The sequence below is a fragment of the Ranitomeya imitator genome, chromosome 6, assembly GCF_032444005.1.
Source record: "Ranitomeya imitator isolate aRanImi1 chromosome 6, aRanImi1.pri, whole genome shotgun sequence".
NCBI classification, from domain to species: Eukaryota; Metazoa; Chordata; class Amphibia; order Anura; family Dendrobatidae; genus Ranitomeya; species Ranitomeya imitator.
This window is the reverse complement of record NC_091287.1, coordinates 491,038,949-491,063,734: the sequence shown is the minus strand read 5'-3', so window position 1 is coordinate 491,063,734 and position 24,786 is coordinate 491,038,949. Positions and strand designations below refer to the sequence as shown.

General features: G+C 42.1%; 1 protein-coding gene across 1 annotated transcript in view; it reads right to left on the bottom strand.

Annotated features, from left to right (window-relative positions):
- VPS13B (vacuolar protein sorting 13 homolog B) overlaps positions 1 to 24,786 on the bottom strand; it is a 1,386,889-nt gene that overhangs the window by 582,830 nt on the left and 779,273 nt on the right. Inside the window, exon 24 of the mRNA XM_069731647.1 lies at positions 7,544 to 7,764. Coding sequence (XP_069587748.1) covers positions 7,544 to 7,764 — 221 coding nt within the window. The remainder of the gene's footprint in view (positions 1 to 7,543; positions 7,765 to 24,786) is intronic.

The following is a 24,786-nucleotide window of genomic DNA, read 5'->3' as shown; positions in this document are numbered from 1 at the left end:
ACAGTGACGGCGGGGAGATGAAGACGGCGGGGAGATGACAGTGACGGCGGGGAGATGACAGTGACGGCGGGGAGATGACAGTGACGGCGGGGAGATGAAGATGGCAGGGAGCCGAAGACGGCACCAGATGACAGTGGTCAGAATTGTAAAAACTGGCTTGACCATTAGGGTCAAAACTGGCTTGGTCATTAGGGTCAAAATTGGCTTGGTCTCTAAAGGGTTAAAAAAAATCCAGTTGAAAATGGCGCTTAGATAACACCTTATGCCGCGGCACATTCGCTCATCACTACTGGAGGCCCAAAGTCTCCTTTATGAATGAAGTGTTAGACCCATTAGCTAGCTCAAATTTCATGAACACATTCCATCAACATTTTTTATTGCAGACAGAACCCTTTTAATTTCACTTGTCAGCAAAAAGGCGACATGTCCGAGTTTTGTCTGATTCGTGGACCAAACTTGCCAAGTGAATGGATTTGCAAACAAAGTGGGGAGAATACTAATGCTATTCATGTACCATCTCCATACTGACTAAACCTGAGAAATTTTATGGTAATCTCCATCATCTCCTCACACCAAAAAGAGATGAAAATCCCACGCAGCAGACTGATGAATCCAGGTTCAGTCAGCATCTGCAACAGTTGTCTGTCGTAGTTATAGACCAGGAAACTTCGGGGTCTCCTTCTCGCAATTTGTGGGATTCCAACAATAAGACCCCCAACAATCACATGGAGGCAACATTCACATGCACAACAGTATAAATAACTAAAAGCAATCTACTGTACAGTGCAACATAAAAAAGCCTTTTTTAGTGCCAATAAATATTGAATTAACAAAAAAATTCAGTTCGTACAAAACGGATTTATTTTTTTTCCAAAAAGGGAAGAAATGTCTGCGTATCATATTTGCAAACATTTTATTACCTTGAATGTTGAATTGCTTTAAATCACGAGAGACACATTCCCGGGAACATCTTTCCTATAAATGAGACACACAATACACCCGGCCGGGCTGCGCAGGTCACCCAGCTGCGGCTCAGCTGACGGCAGACAAGACATATTGGAAGACACTCAATACCGCTGCCTGCTGTCCAGCTCCGAGGTCCCACAGCTCATTTTCACAGCACTCACTTGCCAGAATGTTACAGTGATACTCTTAAATTTACTGCATGTGATGTCCATGTATAATACAAGACACAAAATAAAAAATGGAAGACTAGGGAGACATGAATCTGAATCATCTTACAATGTATTCATAAAGTATCATTGCAGACCACAACTAAAGTGAACTTTTATTTTTAGTTAATGTGTGGTAATTCCGTAGTGGAGGTATAAAGTCAATGTACCCTCTCCCCGAAGGAAATCGAAACAGGTTCATTCTAATGCTTTGAGGCCTATGGGTTCACTCACTTGCTCTGATTTAGATGTGGGTTGCTGCTTAGCGGGATTTTTCTATGTAATCTCGGAGCAGCATGATGTAGGCGCTTAGACCCCGATTCCAGTGATGTGCCATTGTTGATCTATCTGCATGCTGTCATTTTTATACAATCATTTTTTTTCTCTGCTGCAGATCTAGCAGCACTCAAATGCTGAGCCCTGTATAAGCCTGTACACACCACTGTTTGGCAGCTTTCTGTGTACACTGTGCATAGGCAGAAAGTTGAAAATCAATGGTGAGGTTAAACAGAGGAGTTGACTAGGAGGCATGAGACATCTAGTCCTGTAGTGATAGTCCCTTGCTGATAAAATACTGATTATATTGCAACAGCAGCATAGTAAGTCACACATTCCTGGAATCAGGGTCTCTGCCACAACAACACACTGCTCTCGGATTACATAATAAAAACCTGCTGATAAATTCCCTTTAAATATAGTTATAATCATCTGATATCCAACACAATGACTAGCAAGATTTCAAAGTTATGTTTTCAGCTTAAAAATTACTCCAAAGTACCTGTCTCTATTTGCCTACCTGTATCTCCTTTCTGTCTAACTTGCTGTCCACTGCCTGTTGCGAAGTGTAATCTGTTTCTATCAGCAGAGACTGAGTGGGATTACAGGAAGTGGGAGCAGGGTCTTTATCCCTCTGCTCCTGCTCTCCTGTCTGTCAAACTGCATACAGGCATAAAGAGATGGATTTTTCTTTCAGGGCAAGCAAGCCATGGGACAATGGCGCACAGAGCAGATGTTGAAAGTGAAACGAAGTCTGAGAACAGTAAAGGCCGAATGCTGATGAAGACTCTTGAGTGGGATTACAGGAAGTGGAGCAGAATCTTTATCCCTCTGCTCCTGCTCTCCAGTCTAAGGCTACGTTCACACGTTCCTGATTTCCCTCCTTTTTTTTCAGGACTAAAAACCGCAGCTCTTGGCAGAAAACGCAGGTCCTTTTTTTGGTGCTTTTTTGGTGCGTTTTTTGATGCGTTTTTTAATGCAGTTTTCTATGCAGAGTCTGTGTTTTCTAGGAAGTTTTTTAGGGTTAAAATGGCTGAAAATACCCTAACCCTACCCCTACCCCTAACCCTATTCTAACCTTAGTGGAAAAAAAAAATTCTTAATTTTTTTTATTGTCCCTACCTATGGGGGTGACAAAGGGGGGGGGGGGGGGTCATTTACTATTTTTTTTATTTTGATCACTGAGATAGGATATATCTCAGTGATCAAAATGCACTTTGGAACGAATCTGCCGGTCGGCATTTTGCAAGATGGCGGCGCCCAGGGAGAAGACGGCCGGACGGACACCGGGAGGCCGGGTAAGTATAAGGGGGGGAGATGAGGGCACGGGGGGGGGGGGGGGGGGGGAAAGGGGCGTCGGAGCACGGGGGGTGGCATCGGAGCATGGGGGGGTGTGATTGGAGCACGGGGGGGCAGCCACACTGCAGCGGTTCTGCACCACAAACCGCAGAAAACCCGCAGATATTTTTTTCATCTGCGGGTTTTACTGCGGGTTTGACCTCACAATGGAGGTCTATGGGTGCAGAACCGCTGCAGTTCCGCAAAAAGAAGTGACATGGTACTTCTTTTTTACCGCGGCTATTCAGCGCGGCTTTTTTCGCGATTTTCCGCAATGTGGGCACAGCAGTTCCTGTTTTCCATAGGGTACATTGTAATGTACCCTGCATGGAAAACAGCTGCGGACCCGCAGCGGAAAAATCGCGGCGATTCCGCATTAAAAAAAGGATGGTGTGAACATGGCCTAAGGCTGCTTTCACACATCAGTTTTTTGCAGTCAGGCTCAATAATAATTGTAACTTTTATATAATTATCATTCATCTTCAGCGAGAACTGCTCTGTTTGGACCAAGAAAATTCTAGACTATTTGGCATTTCTTCATTGCACCAATTGAAAACTGATTCAATGTAGCGAAACATCAATAGTTAATCTCTGCCTAAAATTGGAGCTCACAAGTAAGGAAAACACTGCCTCTAAAGAGCAATGTACACCGGTCAATATCGTGGTTTATGGCCCCATTCAGGAGAAGAGCTAGCTCATTTTCCTTTGCTGAATAGCACTGGCCATTGTCTCACTTCTTTAATGGTTTTCTATGGATAACTAGTATTACAATCATAGAGCTATCCAGAACCCTCAAAGGAATGACCTCCACATTTAAAACTTTTGAGAACGTTTTCTCTTAAGGGATAATTATTAATTCTGTGCTGAATTGGAATTCAAGACTATTTATATTGTTTGCCATGCCAATAGGTTTTTTTGTGGGTGTTAACCTAAAAAAAAGTTGGTGAATATTACACACCAAGTGACACTGAATATGAACCTAAAAAAAAGTTGGTGTATATTACACACCAAGTGACACTGACTATGGGCACTATTTTTTGCAATAGAAAAATAACTGGTAGCCGACCCAATGCATTGCGTCTACTGGTAATTTTGCACTGGCCAGACACATTAACTAAAAGTTAATTAATACCACTGATTTTAGTAAGAAGTTTTAAAAATCTATCGATCAGGAATGTTGGATTGCAACTATCATTTTATAGGAGGGACCTGGCAGAGGAATGAGCTTGTCATACAGTAGTCAGTGCGTGGACAGATGCTCTTTCAGTCGACAGCTATTTCTTTGGCCTTCCTTATGCACCCTCACCGGGGCGCATGCTTTCTGTATGTGGAGAGAGGAGCAATCTACTGCCTGAAGCCTCCGGCAGCAGCTTATCTGCACAAAGAACAAAGGGATGTGGACTTTAAAGGGAATCTGTCATCTCAAAAATCGTATATGAGCTAACGCCACAGGCATCAGGGGCTTATCTACAGCATTCTGTAATGCATTCTGTAATGCTGTAGATAAGCCCCCGATGTAACCTGAAAGATGAGAAAAAGAGGTTAGATCATACTCGCCCAGGGGTGGTCCCGCTGCGGTCCGGTCCGATGGGCGTCGCGGTCCGGGGCCTCCCATCTGCATACGATGACGTCTTCTTCTTGTCTTCATGCTGCGGCTCCGATGCAGGTGTACTGATTTGCCCTGTTGAGGGCAGAGCAAAGTACTGCAGTGCGCAGGTGCTGGGCCTCTCTGACCTTTCTCGGCACCTGCGCACTGCAGTACTTTGCTCTGCCCTCAATAAAGTACTCCTGCGCAGGAGCCGCGGCAGGAAGACAAGAAGAGGACATCATCATATGAAGATGGGAGGGCACCGGACCCGGACAGCAGCGGGACCACCCCTGGGTGAGTATAATCTAACTTGTTTTTCTCACCTTTCAGGTTACATCGGGGGCTTATCTACAGTATTACAGAATGCAGTAGATAAGCCCTTGATACCGGTGGGCTTATCTCATATGATTTTTGGGGTGACAGATTCCCTTTAAATTTCATTTCAGAAGCCTTCCCTCCTTGACACTATCAATCTTGAAGGGAAGAGTTGGGAGGCCCTCCTAGGCAATAAACGGAATCTGTCAGCACGTTTTTACTATGTAATCTGAGAGCAGCATGACGTAGGGGCTGAGACCCTGATTGCATCTAAGTGTCCCTTACTGGGTGTGTGTTGCGGTTTCTATAAAATCAGTGTTTTATCAGTAGTTTATCACTACAGGACTAGATGTATTGTGCCTCCTGCTCTGTGCAACCCAACCCACACCACTGATTAGCAGCTTTCTGTGAATATACAGTGTACACAGAAGGAAGACAATAAGTGGTGTGGGTGGGGTTATACACAGCTCAGCATTCAGAGCACTGCTAAATTTGCAACAGAGAAAACTGTGATTGTATGAAAATGACAGCAAGCAGACCAGCAAGAGACATCACTGGACTCAGTGGTCCAACACCATGATGCTCTCAGATCCCATAGCAAACCCTGCTGACAGATTTCTTTTAAATAATTAGTCAGTCCTGCAGGTTTTGTCCGACTTAGATCCAATTATTCGAATGTATTCCCTTACACCTATTGAAAAAGACATTAGCTCAGCAAGTATGTTTCCAGGAGCAAAATATATTAGCTATCTCAGGTGTATGACCAACTTCCAATAAAATACTCTAGTAATTTTTCTTACAAAAAAAAACTAAGTAAAATCACATCACATCAGAGCTATTGCTTCTAATACATAACTACGTCTACACAGAAATCCCCAATCATTCCGAATTCCACTTCACAAAGGCATCGTGACACGAAAGGGGCAGCATGAAGGCCATCAGCGTAACAGAGGGCAAGCTTCAAAACTGAACCCACACGCTGCCATTTATAAAGAACACAAACAAAAAGCAAACTCAGGTCACAACTTGTGTCCCCAAGCACCTTCATGCTGTGATGTATTCCAGACACTCTGCCGCTTTCCAATCAGAACTTCATGTAGCGTGAAAAAGCACAAGGGTGTGAACCCGACTGGAAGAATTTTTATTGTTCTTTAGCACGTGCGTCCACAAGTCAGCACCATCATGCGTCAGTCTGCGAAAACAGCACATCTGCTACTTATTTCTTCCCGTCAGGCCAAAGTAGTCTTGGCTAGCAGGAGCTCGAGTTACACAAACCCACAAATACATCAAAGTAAACAGTATTCAAATTGCACAAGCCCCGCCATGGCTACCGCAACTTTTAGTGGTTTGGTTAATAGGTATGCACAACTATAGATTTTACTTTCAAGGGTAAGGGACTAAAATCGATAAGAAAGTTACAGCTATTAGATATTTCATCTAAGATAGGAGTAACTATTTGTTTTCCTACTAGGAACTGACACAAAGTTATGTTTCTTTAATGATAAAGGCACAATCCAGAAGCAAACAGCTATAAACAAAGTATAATGGAACACAGATGAGAAAACCGGATTATTCCTCATGGATTATGTCGATTTAGGGTAGGATCAAACGACCAGTTTCTCTCCATAAGAGAAAAAGGATCCGAATATTCTGATTAGACACTGAACAGAGCTTGATTAGAGCTGGAACAGAGCTTGAACAGAACCTGAACAGAACCTGAACAGAACCTGAACAGAACCTGAACAGAACCTGAACAGAACCTGAACAGAGCTTGAACAGAACCTGAACAGAGCTTGAACAGAGCTTGAGAAGAGCTTTAACAGAGCTTGATCAGAACTTGAACAGAACCTGAACAGGACCTGAACAGAACCTGAACAGAACCTGAACAGAACCTGAACAGAACCTGAACAGAACTTGAACAGAACTTGAACAGAACCTGAACAGAGCTTGAAAGCTTGAACAGAGCTTGAGCAGAGCTTTAACAGAGCTTCATCAGAACTTGAACAGAACCTGAACAGAGCTTGAACAGAGCTTGAACAGAGCTTGAGAAGAACCTGAACAGAGCTTGAACAGAGCTTGATCAGAGCTTGATCAGAACTTGAACAGAGCTTTAACAGAGATTGATCAGTACTTGAACAGAACCTGAACAGAGCTTGAACAGAGCTTGAGCAGAACCTGAACAGAGCTTGAACAGTGCTTGAGAAGAGCATTAACAGAGCTTGATCAGAACCTGAACAGAACCTGAACAGAACTTGAACAGAACCTGAACAGAGCTTGAAAGCTTGAACAGAGCTTGAGCAGAGCTTTAACAGAGCTTCATCAGAACTTGAACAGAACCTGAACAGAGCTTGAACAGAGCTTGAGAAGAACCTGAACAGAGCTTGAACAGAGCTTGATCAGAACTTGAACAGAACCTGAACAGAGCTTGAGAAGAGCTTTAACAGAGTTTGATCAGAACTTGAACAGAACCTGAACAGAACCTGAACAGAACATGAACAGAACCTGAACAGAACCTGAACAGAGCTTTATTAGAATTTTATCAGATTTTGATCAGAGCAATGTTTTACATGGTCCCATAGACTTGTATTGTTGGTTTTGATCTGACACTCTGACCCTGACAATTTCTATTTTAAGTTATACGTATAGTGGCCACATAAAAGGGATGGACCATAAACATCATTTATCACCAATCCACAGGATATCCCTTAGGGTAACACAAGTGGATCTTCCACCAATTTCAAAATTAGGGTTTCAGTGGCTTCTGCTTGAGTAGAATGGTGGTCATGCACGTGTACACTCATTGTCTATAAAACGGATTGAAAAATTAAAAAGCATGACTATAAGATTTACTGACCTGTGGATTTGAGCATTTTATTTCCAGAGGCTCCAAGTCGACGTGTAGACAGACAACAAATGAATGGCCAGCTTCAGGACCAGCAGACGGCAGAGCATGGGAAGTGACTGCCAGGGTAGAGGTACAGCCCATCGGTTCTACTAGGTTCAATATGACTTGATGCTCCACAAGAGTATACACACTAAAGTTATGGAGGTTGATGGTCCAAGGAAAAGCAACACCTAAAGACAAAAAATATGTATATATAAATGTAAGTTATGATTTAGTATAATGGGAAAAATTGTGTACAAACTATGAGTTTCTGCGTAGGAAAAATATATTTAGAATAAATATAAAAAATTGTATCACTGCAGAGTTGATTAGATTGAGAATTTGGGTTGAGAAATATGAGGGGGTGGGGTTGAGTGGAGAAAAAAATGTTTCTATACACTGTTAATATTATTTGTATTTTTCTATGAAACATTTAATAAAAATATTTAAAAAACGGTGTCAACATCTTAACATTTTATAACAATGATGCACAGCACACCTGTTGAGACCCTACAAAGCTTTGAGCATTTTACATTGATGGATATATAGGTGATATTAGATAAGAAGACAGAACCATTTCTGGTAAGTTTGAGCATTTTGTATGTAATTATTACAGATAATTGTCTCAGAAGGGGCTGCTGCCTGCCTGGGAGATGGCAATTTGATAAAGACTATTGTTAACAAGGGATAATAAACTAAGGGAAATCAAACTTCTCGTCTTTTACGGTACTCAGCATGGCGTTGCAGCATCATTTACATGGATTGTGATGACAATCTCTGTCCTTCAAGGATGGACACATGGGGAACAGAAACCTGCAGTTTCAGCAAAAGTACTATGAGAGACAATTACCTTTCACAACTGGTTCAGGACCCAACAAGAAGGGTGGCACTGCTAGACCTAATATTAACAAACAGGCCAGACCGCATAGCAAATATAAGGGTTGGGGGTCACTTGGGGAATAGTGATCACGAAATAATAAGTTTTCATGTATCCTTTAATAAGATGTGTAGTAGAGGGGTTACAAGGACACTAAACTTCAGGATGGCAAATTTCCAACGGATGAGAGACGATCTTAGTGCAATTAACTGGGACGATATCCTGAGACACAAAAATACACAAAGAAAATGGGAGACATTTATTAGCATCCTGGATAGGACCTGTGCACAATATATACTGTATGGGAATAAACATACTAGAAATAGGAGGAAACCAATATGGCTAAATAGAGCTGTAAGGGGCGCAATAAGTGACAAAAAGAAAGCATTTAGAGAATTAAAGGAAGTAGGTAGTGATGAGGCATTAAATAAATACAGAAAAATAAATAAATTCTGTAAAAAGCAAATCAAGGCAGCCAAGATTGACACAGAGAGACTCATTGCCAGAGAGAGTAAAAATAATCTGAAAATATTCTTTAACTAAGTAAATAGTAAGAAACTAAAAAATGATAGCGTTGGCCCCCTTAAAAATAGTCTAGGTGAAATGATGGATGAGGAAAAAGCCAATATGCTAAATGACTTTTTGTCATCAGTAATCAGTATTTAATTCCATGGCAGACAATATGATCAGTGATCACAAAAATTTCCCATTAAATGTCACCTGCAGTGCGGCGGCGTTTAAAAATCACTAAAATTGACAAATCTCTGGGCCCGGATGGGATACACCCCCGAGTACTGCAGGAATTAAGTACAGTCATTGATAGACCATTATTTTTAATCTTTAAAGACTCCATAATAACAGGGTCTGTACCACAGGACTGGCGTATAGCAAATGTGGTGCAAATATTCAAAAAGGGGACAAAAACTGAACTCGGAAATTATAGGCCAGTAAGCTTAACCTCTACTGTGGGTAAAATCCTGGAGGGCATTCTAAGGGATGCTATGCTGGAGGATCTGAAGAGGAATAACCTCATGACCCAGTATCAGCACGGGTTTACTAAGGACCATTCCTGTCAGACTAATCTGATCAATTTCTATGAAGAGGTAAGTTTCGGACTGGACCAAGGGAACCCAGTGGATGTAGTGTATATGGACTTCAAAAGCTTTTGATACGGTGCCACACAAAAGGTTGATACATAAAATGAGAATAATGGGGATAGGGGAAAATATGTGTAAGTGGGTTAAGAGCTGGCTCAAAGATAGGAAACAAAGGGTGGTTTTTAATGGAGCACACTCGTACTGGGTCGCGGTTAGCAGTGGAATACCACAGGGGTCAGTATTGGGCCCTCTTCTTTTTAACATATTAATGACCTTGTAGGGGGCATAAAGAGCAGAATTTCAATATTTGCAGATGACACTAAACTCTTCAGGGTAATCAATACAGAGCAGGACAATTTTATATTACAGGATGATTTATGTAAACTAGAAGCTTGGGCTGATAAATGGCAAATGAGCTTTGATGGGTATAAATGTAAGGTCATGCACTTGGGTAGAAGTAATAAGATGTATAACTACCGTATATACTCGAGTATAAGCCGACCCCTCTAATTTTGCCACAAAAAACTGGGAAAACTTATTGACTCGAGTATAAGCCTAGGGTGGAAATGCAGCATTTACCGGTGAATTTCAAAAATAAAAATAGATCATTATTTCCCCATAGCTGTGCCATATAGTGCTCTGCACCGTTCATTATTTCCCCATAGCTGTGCCATATAGTGCTCTGCACCGCTCATTATTTCCCCATAGCTGTGCCATATAGTGCTCTGCACCGTTTATTATTATCCCATAGCTGTGCCATATAGTGCTCTGCACCGTTCATTATTTCCCCATAGCTCTGCCATATAGTGCTCTGCACCGTTCATTATTTCCCCATAGCTCTGCCATATAGTGCTCTGCACATTCATATTTCCCCATAGCTCTGCCATATAGTGCTCTGCACCGTTCATATTTCCCCATAGCTGTGCCCCATATAGTGCTCTGCACCGTTCATATTTCCCCATAGCTGTGCCCCATATAGTGCTCTGCACCGTTCATATTTCCCCATATCTGTGCCCTATATAGTGCTCTGCACCGTTCATATTTCCCCATAGCTGTGCCATATAGTGCTCTGCACCGTTCATATTTCCCCATAGCTGTGCCATATAGTGCTCTGCACCGTTCATATTTCCCCATAGCTGTGCCCCATATAGTGCTCTGCACCGTTCATATTTCCCCATAGCTGTGCCCCATATAGTGCTCTGCACCGTTCATATTTCCCCTTATCTGTGCCCCATATATGCTCTGCACCGTTCATATTTCCCCATATCTGTGCCCCATATATGCTCTGCACCGTTCATATTTCCCCATATCTGTGCCACATATATGCTCTGCACCGTTCATATTTCCCCATATCTATGCCCTATATAGTGCTCTGCACCGTTCATATTTCCCCATATCTGTGCCCTATATAGTGCTCTGCACCGTTCATATTTCCCCATATCTGTGCCCCATATATGCTCTGCGCCGTTCATATTTCCCCATAGATGCTCCACATAAAGCTGTGCCATTGCTGCCGCTGCTGCTGCTACAATAAAAAAAAAGCCATACTCAGGGGGAGCGTCAGGACCGCCGGGACTAGGTGAGTATGCCTCAGCGCCCTCTCCCCCTCACCCGCCGACCCTGCCACCCACCTTGACTCGAGTATAAGCCGAGAGGGGCACTTTCAGCCCAAAAATTTGGGCTGAAAATCTCGGCTTATACTCGAGTATATACGGTATGTGCTTAATTCTAAAACTCTGGGCAAAACAGTCAATGAAAAAGACCTGGGTGTATGGGTGGATGACAAATTCACATTTAGTGGCCAGTGTCAGGCAGCTGCTACAAAAGCAAATAAAATAATGGGATGCATTAAAAGAGGCGTAGATGCACATGAGGAGAACATAATTTTACCTCTATACAAGTCACTAGTTCGACCACAGTTAGAATACTGTGCACAGTTCTGGTCTCCGGTGTATAAGAAAGACATAGCTGAACTGGAGCGGGTGCAGAGAAGAGCGACCAAGGTTATTAGAGGACTGGGGGGTCTGCAATACCAAGATAGGTTATTACACTTGGGGCTATTTAGTTTGGAAAAACGAAGACTAAGGGGTGATCTTATGTTAATGTATAAATATATGAGGGGGACAGTACAAAGACCTTTCTGATAATCTTTTTAATCGTAGACCTGAGACAGGGACAAGGGGCATCCTCTACGTCTGGAGGAAAGAAGGTTTAAGCATAATCACAGACGTGGATTCTTTACTGTAAGAGCAGTGAGACTATGGAACTCTCTGCCGTATGATGTTGTAATGAGTGATTCGTTACTTAAATTTAAGAGGGGACTTGAAAAGTATAATGTTACAGGGTACATACACTAGATTCCTTGATATGGCGTTGATCTAGGGAACTAGTCTGATTGCCGTATGTGGAGTCGGGAAGGAATTTTTTTCCCCAATGTGGAGCTTACTCTTTGACACATGGGGTTTTTTTTTGCCTTCCTCTGGATCAACATGAGAGGGCATGTTTGGTTAGGCTATATAAAAATATATAATACACGTCACTCTGTAGCTGGGTGGTGCACGGAGAGGGATACCACTCCCTTAACACGTCTCAATCAAAAAAATCCGGCACTCAAAATATCTGCAATATTAGTTTTATTGTAATGCAATCCAAAATTTCATGACGTTTCATCCGCAGGAGATTATCCTTCACCACGCGCTGCTTATATCTGATTCTATTGTCTCTTAAGCAATCTGTTTGAGGAAGGTCTAAGTTATTGACCGAAACGTCATGAAATTTTGGATTGCATTACAATAAAACTAATATTGCAGATATTTTGAGTGCCGGATTTTTTTGATTGAGTTTGGTTAGGCTATGGGCTGAACTAGATGGACTTAAAGTCTTCCTTCAACCTTAATAACTATGTTACTATGTAATACAGGCAGAGATGAACTCGGCTGATAGTCCTTGGAAATGCAAGCCTCTTGGAAACCCATCTTCTCCAAACTTGTGGACAGCGTGCATATATAGTCATGGCCGAAAGTGTTGGCATCCTTGAAATTGTTCCCGAAAATGAAAATTGTCTCTTCAGAGAGGAAGAGGACTAGAATTTTAGCGTCACCTATAGGAAATAGCAATCCTAAAAGTCAATGTCAACCCTTTAGGATGAGTCAAAACCAAAATCTCAATTTGCAGACTCTGTGTTTCTGGGTGCTGCCCCTTGTCAGTGCAAAGAGTGAGATCTGGTTTGGCTGAGTGAGAGGCATTAGACCGGGATCCAAGGAGTAACGTTTCTCTTTGCGGAGACTGACATGTTAAGTATGCCGAGATGAGGAAACTTAAGCCGCAATGCTCCTCTGTGAAATAATGAAAATTAAGTATTTCTCACAGAAAATGAGTGAAATTACACATGCTTTATTACACATTTATTTCCTTTGTGTGTATTGGAGCAACACAAAAAAACTGGGCAGAATAAATAAAAGGGGCCAGACAAAAGTCTTTTTTTACCCTCAACTTAATATTTGGTTGCATACACTTTGGAATAAGTAACTGCAATCAATTGCTTCCCGTAACCATCAACAAACTTATTACACCCCCAACATAATTTTGGACCACTCTTCCTTTGCAAACTGCTCCAGGTCTCTCAAATTTGAAGGCACCTTCTACCAGCATCAGTTTTAAGATCTCTCCACAGGTGTTAAATGGGATTTAGATCCGGACTAATTGATGGCAACTAGTGATGAGAGAGTGTACTTATTGACCGGGTTTTCCAGAGCACGCTCGGGTGCTCTCAGAGTATTTGTGAGTGCTCAGAGATTTAGATTTCGTTGCCACAGCTGCATGATTTGTGACTGCTAGACAGTCTGAATACATGTGGGAATTGCCCTAACAAACAGGCAACCCCCACATGCATTCAGGCTGTTTAGCAGTCACAAATCATGCAGCTGCAGCGACAAAAACTAAATCTCTTAGCAGTCACAAATACTTAGAGACCACCCGAGCGTGCTCGTGAAAACGAGCAACGAGTATACTCGCTCATTACTAATAGCAACTTCAGAAGTCTCCAGCACTTTGTCTCCATCCATTCCTGGGTACTTCTTGAAGTATGTTTGGGGTCATTGTCCTGCTGGAAGACACATGACCAAGGACACAAACCCAGCTTTCTGACACTGAGCTCTACATTGCATCCCAAAATCCTTTGGTAACCTTCAGATTTCATGCCTTGCACACAGCGCCAGAGGCAGCAAAACAACCCCAAAACATCTTTGGACCTCCACCATTTTTGTCTGTAGGTACTGTGTTTTCTTTGTAGGCCTCATTCCATTTTCAGTAAACTGATGTGCTTTACCAAAAAGCTCTATCTTGGTCTCATATGTCCACAAGATGCATCCCCAGAAGGATTTTAGCTTACTCATGTACATTTTGGCAAACTGCAGTCTACCTTTTTTATACCTCTGTGTCAGCAGTGGGGTCCTTCTGGGTCTCCTACCATATTGTTTAATTTCATTCAAATTTCGACAGAGTTCGAGATGACACTGATATACTGTACCCTAAAGGTACCGTCACACTTAGCGACGCTGCAGCGATACCGACAACGATCCGGATCGCTGCAGCGTCGCTGTTTGGTCGCTGGAGAGCTGTCACACAGACAGCTCTCCAGCGACCAACGATGCCGGTAACCAGGGTAAACATCGGGTAACTAAGCGCAGGGCCGCGCTTAGTAACCCGATGTTTACCCTGGTTACCATCCTAAAAGTAAAAAAAAACAAACAGTACATACTTACCTACCGCTGTCTGTCCTCCAGCGCTGTGCTCTGCACTCCTCCTGTACTGTCTGTGTGAGCACAGCGGCCGGAAAGCAGAGCGGTGACGTCACCGCTCTGCTTTCCGGCTGACCGACGCTCACAGCCAGTACAGGAGGAGTGCAGAGCAGAGCGCCGGGGACAGACAGCGGTAGGTAAGTATGTAGTGTTTGTTTTTTTTTACTTTTAGGATGGTAACCAGGGTAAACATCGGGTTACTAAGCGCGGCCCTGCGCTTAGTTACCCGATGTTTACCCTGGTTACCAGTGAAGACATCGCTGGATCGGTGTCACACACGCCGATTCAGCGATGTCTGCGGGGAGTCCAGCGACCAAATAAAGTTCTGGACTTTCTTCCCCGACCAGCGACAGCACAGCAGGGGCCTGATCGCTGCTGCGTGTCACACTGGACGATATCGCTAGCGAGGACGCTGCAACGTCACGGATCGCTAGCGATATCGTCTAGTGTGACGGTATCTTAAGCCTGCACGACAGCTTGAATGTCTTTGAAACTTGATTGAGGCAGCTTATCCACCATCCATACTATCCTGCATTGCAAACTTTCATCAATTTTTCTCTGCAGTCCACATCCAGGGAGATTAGCTACAGTGCCATGGGTTGTAAACTTCTTGCTTATGTTGCGCACCGTGGACAAAGGAACATCAAGATCTCTGGAGATGGACTTGTAACCTTTAGATTATTTACATTTTTCAACAATTTTAGTTCTCAAGTCCTCAGACAGTTCTCTTCTCCTGTTTCTGTTCTCCATACTTAGTATGGCACACACAGACATAATGCAAAGATTGAGTCAACATCTCCTCATTTTAGCTGGTTTCAGGAGTGATTTTCATATTGCTACAGGTGAGTTTGAACGAGCATCACATGCTTGAAACCCTTAATTTTGGATAAGTGCCATCAATTTTGTCTTGCCCATGTTTGGAGTTGTGTGTGAAATTATGTCCAATTTGCCTTTTTTTCTCAGTTTTTTTGTTGTTCCAATACACACAAAGGAATCAACATGTGTATAACAAAACATGTGTAATTGCAATAATTTTCTGGGAGAAATAGTTCATTTTCAGGAGCAATTTCATAGGTGCCAACACTTTCAGCCATGACTATTAGTGATGATGAATTTTAATTAACCCTGCTTGTGGCAATGCATATAACATACCTTGTAAATTGGGGATCACAGAGATTCAAACAAAGAAATACTCTGCCCATTTTTGTAGTGGTGCGGTTAGGAAAAAATACGAAAGACGGACACTAAGGCTATGTGCACACGTTTCGTTTTTTTCGTGCTAAAAACGCTATAAAAACTCATTAAAAACGCATACATTATGCATTCTATCATTTAGAATGCATTCTGCATGTTTTGTGCACATGGATGCGTTTTTTTTCCGCATCGTGGTAAAAAAAATGAGCGTGTTCATTATTTTTGGGGATTTTCTGCGTTTTTCCCGCAATTCTATGCATTTGGGAAAAACGCACAAAAAACGCACCAAAAACGCGTCAAAGACGCATCAAAAACGCGGTAAAATCGCGGTAATATCGCGATAAAATCGCAGTAAAAATGCATGCGGATTTCTGGCAGAAATGTCAGGAAAATTTCTGCAAGAAATCCTGACGTGTGCACATACCCTAAAAAGCACACTAAGAAACAGAGTTAAAGGGGTATTCTCATGTTTGGAAACATTCCCTTATCCACAAGATTGCAGATAACTTTTTTGACCACTGGTACCCCAACTGATTCTGAGAACTTGGGCTCTGAAGAACCCTGTATGAATGGAGCAATACCCAAACATGTGCATTGCCGCTTTAGTTTTTTTTTTTTACGGGACAACTGGAGGTAGCTAAATGCAGCGCTCAGCAGGTCTTCAGCCCTCCTGCAGGAATTAATGGAGCAGCAGTGCATGTGATCAACCATTGCTGAACTCACATGGGATCTGAGCCCCATTTCTTGGGATTAGCGAGGGTCTCGGTGCTCGGAACGTTATTCCCCTATCCCGTGGATAGAGGATAATTTCCAACTTGAGAATGCATCTAAAATCTGCATACAAGTGTATAATGTAACATGAATCGTCCCTGACATCTCACACGAGGTATTTACATATCAGATGTTTTCAGAGTGTATGTTTTTCATCCATGGGAGCTAGAAACAATAAAATTCACTCTTTTAGGCACAACCTATGTCATATCTTCCATAACATCAAAAAATGCCAAGACATGTCTGTCAACTATTACGGCATTAAATTGCAATTCCTGAAAAGGTGAAGGGTCCCATCAACACACTGGAAAATCTCAACATTATCTAAGTTCTCAGTGTAACATTTCTCCAATGCTTCTTAGTTTTTAAATTATTTCTTGTCCAGTAAATTGGATTACTTAATAATGTTTCTGTAACACCATGTATATATTGGATTCCCTATTGGAGGACTATGTATATAACATCAATAAAGATCCATTACTGTTAAGTGCGATCTGATCACAGTTCTAAATATTGATGAGGAATCAGCGATATTTAATAGGTAAAGTGCAGGGTTGTGATATAACAAATTCCTAAAGTTTACAGTAAATTATGTACTCCGCTAGTAATTCAATTCAAAAGTCAGATTTATCTAATGTGCTGCAGTCATGCCAATTTATAAAATTTGTAGCACCATTTGCACACAATAAAAATTTAGTTTCCAATTCATCATAGCTTTTGTGCCTATTTTTGTCTAGATTTCAGTGTCTTGAGCCTTTTTTTTGGTTTGCACCCAATTAATTATTTTATGTGCGCTTTTTTAAGTCTATTTTTTTATGTGCTGGACTGGTTGCTTTTTTTTCCATTTTCCACTTTGCACGCAAAGTTTTCTTGATTACATATGTTTTTGCCTGATTCATCAATAGCGAGATTTTAAATGGTTACAAAACATAGTGCAACTCCACTCCATTCCTTCCCTGGAGTATTTTTTATGCTTGCTAATATTTTGCCGCAATTTTTGCAATATGTGTGCTTTTTTGCACTAAAAAGTCCCAAATCAGTTAGATACAGGAAAACAGTCAACTTTTTACTTAATGACAAATTTATGAATCACATTCACCCTGTTAAAAAATTTAGTGCAAAAAACAGCAACTAATACCAAGAAGGAAAGGGACTTAATGAATGAATGAATCGAATCCCAAGTCTTTAATTACAAAAATTATTTTAGAAGTGAATCTCAAAAGTAATACAAATTAGGTGTTTCCCCAACAAATCAGACAGTCTCCTTTAATTTGCATTTAAATACCTCTCTCTGGTATTTATGGCACATTCTAAAGATATGCTGAGGAGCAGGGACTGGCAAGTACTAATGGTGCCCTGTGCTGACATCTGTGGATGCCTCATCCATCAGGAGACTTTGGTCTCCTCACTCGTTGGGCTCTGTAGAGGGGACTACGTGTCTGTGGCTCCACTATAGTTTTTGGGAGTTCTGAAAGGTTGGGCAGGGGTGCAACGCCGCAGTCGCAGAGGTCTCAACTGTGAAAGGGGTGCGAGTGAGGAGCGCACTGACGTCAGCGCAAACTTCAACTGAATGTGAGTCATTGGACGAACACTCAGCTGAAGTGTATTGCAGCGCAGAGACTCGTCAGGTCTGTGCGTAGCAATACACGCTGCCAGCCAATCAGAGGCGAGAAGTTGTCGTCAGCATGGATGAGACCGGGGGAGCATGACAGTGATGTCATATCCTATTGTCGCTTTAGCACTGAACTCAGCTGCCATCTTTAGAAGAGGATGCCGTGCGGCGGGGGAGTGGATGTGAGGTTAGAATTGTTTTTATATGTATTAAAGAACAGCGGCAGAATGGGGGATATATATACCAAGATAAGATATATATATATACATACAACCAGGATGTGGCCCAGGATAACTGCCATATACCAGAATGATAGGTGATACCAGGATTTGGCCCAGTATAAGGGACATATATACCAGGATGAGGGACATATATACCAGGATGAGGGACATATATACCAGGATGGAGCCAGGATTAGGGACACACATACCAGGATAGAGGAGATAGATATATTATATATATATATATATATATATATATATATATATATATATATATATATATATCAGGATTAGGAGGAGGCCCGGTCCAAATCCTACACCAGAGCCTACAGGACTCTAGTTACGCCACTGGCTGTGAATGTAACAAGGCAGCGCTACTTTCCATAGAATATGCCATAAATGCATAATGGGTGGGGGGTCATACCGAGAACTACATCTTTTGGAATGCTGACAAACACAAGATGTTATTTATCAGAAAACTATGTTTCAGGAAAATGTGGATTATTAGAATTGACTTGTATATTAAGACTGTGAGCGGAGTTACGCTTAAACTTGGTTTGATGTTCTCATTAGCATTCTTCACAATCGGTCATCACCTATGACTCGGTACAGTAGTACGGTATGGTGTATGATACTTCGAGACTATGCATCGAACTCTAGGGACACAAAGGCTACATATACAAGATTAGTTTATATAACTATGAAGTCAAGAAAAAGCAAAAATATATATACAGTAATAACATTTCACCAAATGTTTACTGCGGAGAAGAAAAAGCAAAGCAATTATGGAATAGAATTGCATGTTATATATTTAAAACATAGGGGTCTCTAAGGTTTTGCCTAATGAAGATAGATGATTTTTTATTTTCCCTCTGACTAACACAGAAAGGCAACAGTGGATATGATATTCTTCAGTGACCTGAGAAAGTACATCCAGAAATAATATTTAGTGTTCACGTTCTTCTTCCAGTCATCTGCGACGTGTTGTATTTTTTTTTGCTAATGAAATGAAAACTCTGAATATTTTCGGGATGTAAGAATCGCAATTTAAAAAGCTGACGGTAAATAAAGAAAATCTTGAGCATCCTGAGAACAAATTTTCTAACATTTTTTTCTTATAATACATCAAAGTTTAATAACTGTGTTCCCTAAGCAAACCTTACGAGTTCTTGTCCCCAATACCATCAATTACCCCGTAAGATTTTCTTTAAGGGTGAATCTGCTTGGTAATAAGTTATCCATTAATATGAATGGGAAAACATGGCAATTACTTATATAATGTGCTTTTTTTTTAACAAATGTAGGGTGGGGGGAGATAATACTTGGTGTGTTTTCCAAAATGGAATGAAAAAAAAAACTATCTACACATAAAAAATGCCAAAAAACATAGTGGTCCTAAACATAGAGCAACAAAACCAAGTCGTTAATTGATTCATTTATAGAATGAATGAAGATTGAAACATGTATACAGTAGGCATAAAAAAAACTTATAAAAAGTTTTCTTAAAAATTTCCAAAAGCTTTATGTCTACAGCTTGTCTTGCAAAAAAAAATAACAACAACAACAACTTATGTCTAGTCTCACTCTTCAGTCATAGCAAAGCCTTATCCATATGTGGTCCCATTCTGTACATCTAAGGCCTCATTCAGACGCCCATATTTCACGTAGGTGTTCTGTCCGTATTTTTACGGCTAGAACACGTATCTAATAATCTATGGTGCTATTCACATGTCCGTTTTTTTTTGCGGACATTGTGTGTATGCAAAAATCACGGAGACATGTCTGTTTTTTTCTGGCAGCATGAATGAAAAGTGTGGGTCTGTAGAAGGCATGGACAGCACAGGAATGACATCCGTGTACGGTCTATGCTTAACATTGCAAAGGATAGGAGAAGCTTTGTAATTTACCGTATATATCCAAACGTAAAAAACACACTGATGACACACAGATCCAAAACGCTAATCGCCCAATACTGATGCCACCAGTACCAGTTTCATATACATCAGCTGAACCCAGTTATTTTATTGCAAAATAGATAAAATTGTAACACCATTTTGCCAATTTCCAAAAAAAATAAAAGAGCCATAACAAAACATACAGTGGGGCAAAAAAGTATTTAGTCAGTCAGCAATAGTGCAAGTTCCACCACTTAAAAAGATGAGAGGCGTCTGTAATTTACATCATAGGTAGACCTCAACTATGGGAGACAAACTGAGAAAAAAAAATCCAGAAAATCACATTGTCTGTTTTTTTAACAATTTATTTGCATATTATGGTGGAAAATAAGTATTTGGTCAGAAACAAAATTTCATCTCAATACTTTGTAATATATCCTTTGTTGGCAATGACAGAGGTCAAACGTTTTCTGTAAGTCTTCACAATGTTGCCACACACTGTTGTTGGTATGTTGGCCCATTCCTCCATGCAGATCTCCTCTAGAGCAGTGATGTTTTTGGCTTTTCGCTTGGCAACACGGACTTTCAACTCCCTCCAAAGGTTTTCTATAGGGTTGAGATCTGGAGACTGGCTAGGCCACTCCAGGACCTTGAAATGCTTCTTACGAAGCCACTCCTTCATTGCCCTGGCGGTGTGCTTTGGATCATTGTCATGTTGAAAGACCCAGCCACGTTTCATCTTCAATGCCCTTGCTGATGGAAGGAGGTTTGCACTCAAAATCTCACGATACATGGCCCCATTCATTCTTTCATGTACCCGGATCAGTCGTCCTGGCCCCTTTGCAGAGAAACAGCCCCAAAGCATGAGGTTTCCACCACCATGCTTTACAGTAGGTATGGTGTTTGATGGATGCAACTCAGTATTCTTTTTCCTCCAAACACGACAAGTTGTGTTTCTACCAAACAGTTCCAGTTTGGTTTCATCAGACCATAGAACATTCTCCCAAAACTCCTCTGGATCATCCAAATGCTCTCTAGCAAACTTCAGACGGGCCCGGACATGTACTGGCTTAAGCAGTGGGACACGTCTGGCACTGCAGGATCTGAGTCCATGGTGGCGTAGTGTGTTACTTATGGTAGGCCTTGTTACATTGGTCCCAGCTCTCTGTAGTTCATTCACTAGGTCCCCACGCATGGTTCTGGGATTTTTGCTCACCGTTCTTGTGATCATTCTGACCCCACGGGGTGGGATTTTGCGTGGAGCCCCAGATCGAGGGAGATTATCAGTGGTCTTGTATGTCTTCCATTTTCTAATTATTGCTCCCACTGTTGATTTCTTCACTCCAAGCTGGTTGGCTATTGCAGATTCAGTCTTCCCAGCCTGGTGCAGGGCTACAATTTTGTTTCTGGTGTCCTTTGACAGCTCTTTGGTCTTCACCATAGTGGAGTTTGGAGTCAGACTGTTTGAGGGTGTGCACAGGTGTCTTTTTATACTGATAACAAGTTTAAACAGGTGCCATTACTACAGGTAATGAGTGGAGGAAAGAGGAGACTCTTAAAGAAGAAGTTACAGGTCTGTGAGAGCCAGAAATCTTGATTGTTTGTTTCTGACCAAATACTTATTTTCCACCATAAAATGCAAAAAAAATGATTAAAAAAATAGACAATGTGATTTTCTGGATTTTTTTTTCTCAGTTTGTCTCCCATAGTTGAGGTCTACCTATGATGTAAATTACAGACGCCTCTCATCTTTTTAAGTGGTGGAACTTGCACTATTGCTGACTGACTAAATACTTTTTTGCCCCACTGTAAATGTTTAAGAAAAAATGCTCCAGTATGGTTATTTATAGTGAAGGCAAGTATATACTAGGACAAGGCAGTAGAACTGACAGATACTCTTAAATCTACAGTTTTGACAGACATTAAAGGTACCTTCACATTAAGCGACGCTGCAGCGATACCGACAACGATCCGGATCGCTGCAGCGTCGCTGTTTGGTCGCTGGAGAGCTGTCACACAGACCGCTCTCCAGCGACCAACGATGTCGGTAACCAGGGTAAACATCGGGTAACTAAGCGCAGGGCCGCGCTTAGTAACCCGATGTTTACCCTGGTTACCATGCTAAAAGTAAAAAAAAACAAACACTACATACTTACCTACAGCCGTCTGTCCTCCAGCGCTGCGCTCTGCTTCTCTGCTCTCCTCCTGTACTGTCTGGGAGCCGGAAAGCAGAGCGGTGACGTCACCGCTCTGCTTTCCGGCTCACAGACAGTACAGGAGGAGAGCAGAGCACAGCGCTGGAGCACAGACAGCGGTAGGTAAGTATGTACTGTTTGTTTTTTTTTTACTTTTAGCATGGTAACCAGGGTAAACATCGGGTTACTAAGCGCGGCCCTGCGCTTAGTTACCCGATGTTTACCCTGGTTACCAGTGAAGACATCGCTGGATCGGTGTCACACACGCCGATCCAGCGATGTCCACGGGAGATCCAGCGACGAAATAAAGTTCTGGACTTTCTTCAGCGACCAACGATCTCCCAGCAGGGGCCTGATCGTTGGTCGCTGTCACACATAACGATTTTATTAACGATATCGTTGCTACGTCACAAATAGCAACGATATCGTTAACGATATCGTTATGTGTGAAGGTACCTTTAGTCCTTGTTCACACATTGAGTTTTTGAATGCAAATTAAAAGCGGCTTTTACAGTATCAGCAAAAGCAATCAGATTTCAGAAAACTCATGCACACGCTTGTTTTTTTTTTCCCTGACCGAATTAGAAAACTGCTGCTCTTTTTAAAAAATGCAGCAAGTCGATTCAGCGTCTTTTGCAACATTTTTCACCCAAATAAAGCAATAAGTACGTGCAAAAATATAGCAAAAACACTGCTATCTGTTTTTGCACTGTTTTTGATTAAAAAAAAAACAAAAAATAAAACCTACAGCAGGATGTGAAAGAAACCCATTTCTTTTTATTTTCCCAAGCATAAACCATAGTGCATCCTCACATGAGCATGGATGTTAGTATTTCTTTATTGTAATTTAACTTGAACTTTATTTTTTTAATGCAATCCTTTTGTTTCTCCTCACTCCAAGTATAGTTTAATATGTGTTAAAGTAAACAATGCTCTACCAATTCAATGCCCTACCAATGTGTTAAGTAAACAATGCTAGACCAATTCAACTTCCAGCTGCTGTTTTTATGGTTGCATTTTTTTTCCCTTGAACTCATATAACCTTAGTTCAAGGCTTCATTTCATACATGATCCAACTTGGAATAATCACAATTTTTTTCAGGCAAACTTTTTGTAACGCTACTCAGGTGTCCATTCTAGTCTGGAGTCCTCTGCGTGGCGCTTCCTTGGGGACAGCCGAGTCACAAGAGGTGTCTGGTCCATATACGTCCAGGCCAGCCAGCAGTGTCGCGATCTTCTCTGCCAGGTCTGCTAGTCGCTGTGTGCTGGTGTCTCTAAAGAAAGGGAAGCGGAGGGGATGTCCCCACACAGTCCCAACGATTGTTCCAATGATCTATCCCCCATGAACCTCCCCAGCTCGCGGATGTGACGTCTTGGAGACCTGGCTGAAAACGGACCCAGAACAGGTATCTTCATTCTCTAATGGGTCTGAAAAGTATGTCAAGGAGGTTGCATCTTCCAAGTTTCTGAAATTCATCAAATAGGCGGGAAAACTCCAGTCTGTCCTTGAATCCTCTGGGGTCGTAGCTGTTCTTAACATACAAAGAGAGACTTTACAATGCCTAGTTCCTGGTACTACTCCCGCTTCATCCTATGCGGAGGGTGGCTAGATGGAGAGAAGCATCCTTGTCATGAAGATGATGAGAGGTGTCACTTTTCTTCTACTGGATGAAAGTCGTGGTCCTGATGAGAAACGTGGCAGTCTGTGAAGAGGTGTTGACCTCCAACTTCTCTGTAGAGAGTCCTGGTGGGCTTGAAGAAAAGGGGGCGTAAGGCTGGGGTACTGTAATGCTAATGCCAGTGTCCCTGCATGGTGTCCCCTTCCCCCTACATGCAGGGATGTCAACCTCCAACTTGTTTGTAGAGAGTCCTTGTGGGCTTGAAGAAAAGGGGGCATAAGGCTGTGGTACTGTAATGATGCTACTGCCTTCACCCCTGCATGGTGTCCACTTCCGCCTACATGCAGGTATGTCAACCTCCAACGTCTTTGTAGAGAGTTCGTGTGGGCTTGAAAAAAAGGGGGCATAAGGCTGTGGTACTGTAATGCTACTGTCGGCGCCCCTGCATGGTTTCTTCTTCCCCCTCCATGCAGGTATGTCGACTTACGCACCACCCCAGCCCCGTGGCATTGTCTCCTGGAGTGTCCCTTCTGTTACTTCCTGCTTTCGGTGTGTGCAAGCAACAGTCCGGAGGCACGAGTAGTAAGCACTTCCCCATTCTTACTTAAAGGGGCAGTCCGCACATTATGCTAAATGCTCTCAGATTGTTGGTGAGAGGCATTTAGCATAAGTAGTACACCTGCAAGATGTCTTCCAGCCAAAAGCTGGCAAGCATCTTGTATAAAAGACACCAGCTCCCCTAGGGAGTCACCAAGCAACATAGTAAATCATTACTTAGTAAGGTGTCATGCTAGTGAGTTGTGAAGTCTCCTGGTCCCGGTGTGGCCAGAGCATGAACATTAACCCCTGGTCTCAGTGTGGTCAGTCCTGTTTCCTCGTCTCCTGGTCCTGGAGCAGCCAATGCCTGAAACTCGTCCGCTGGTCCTGGATCGG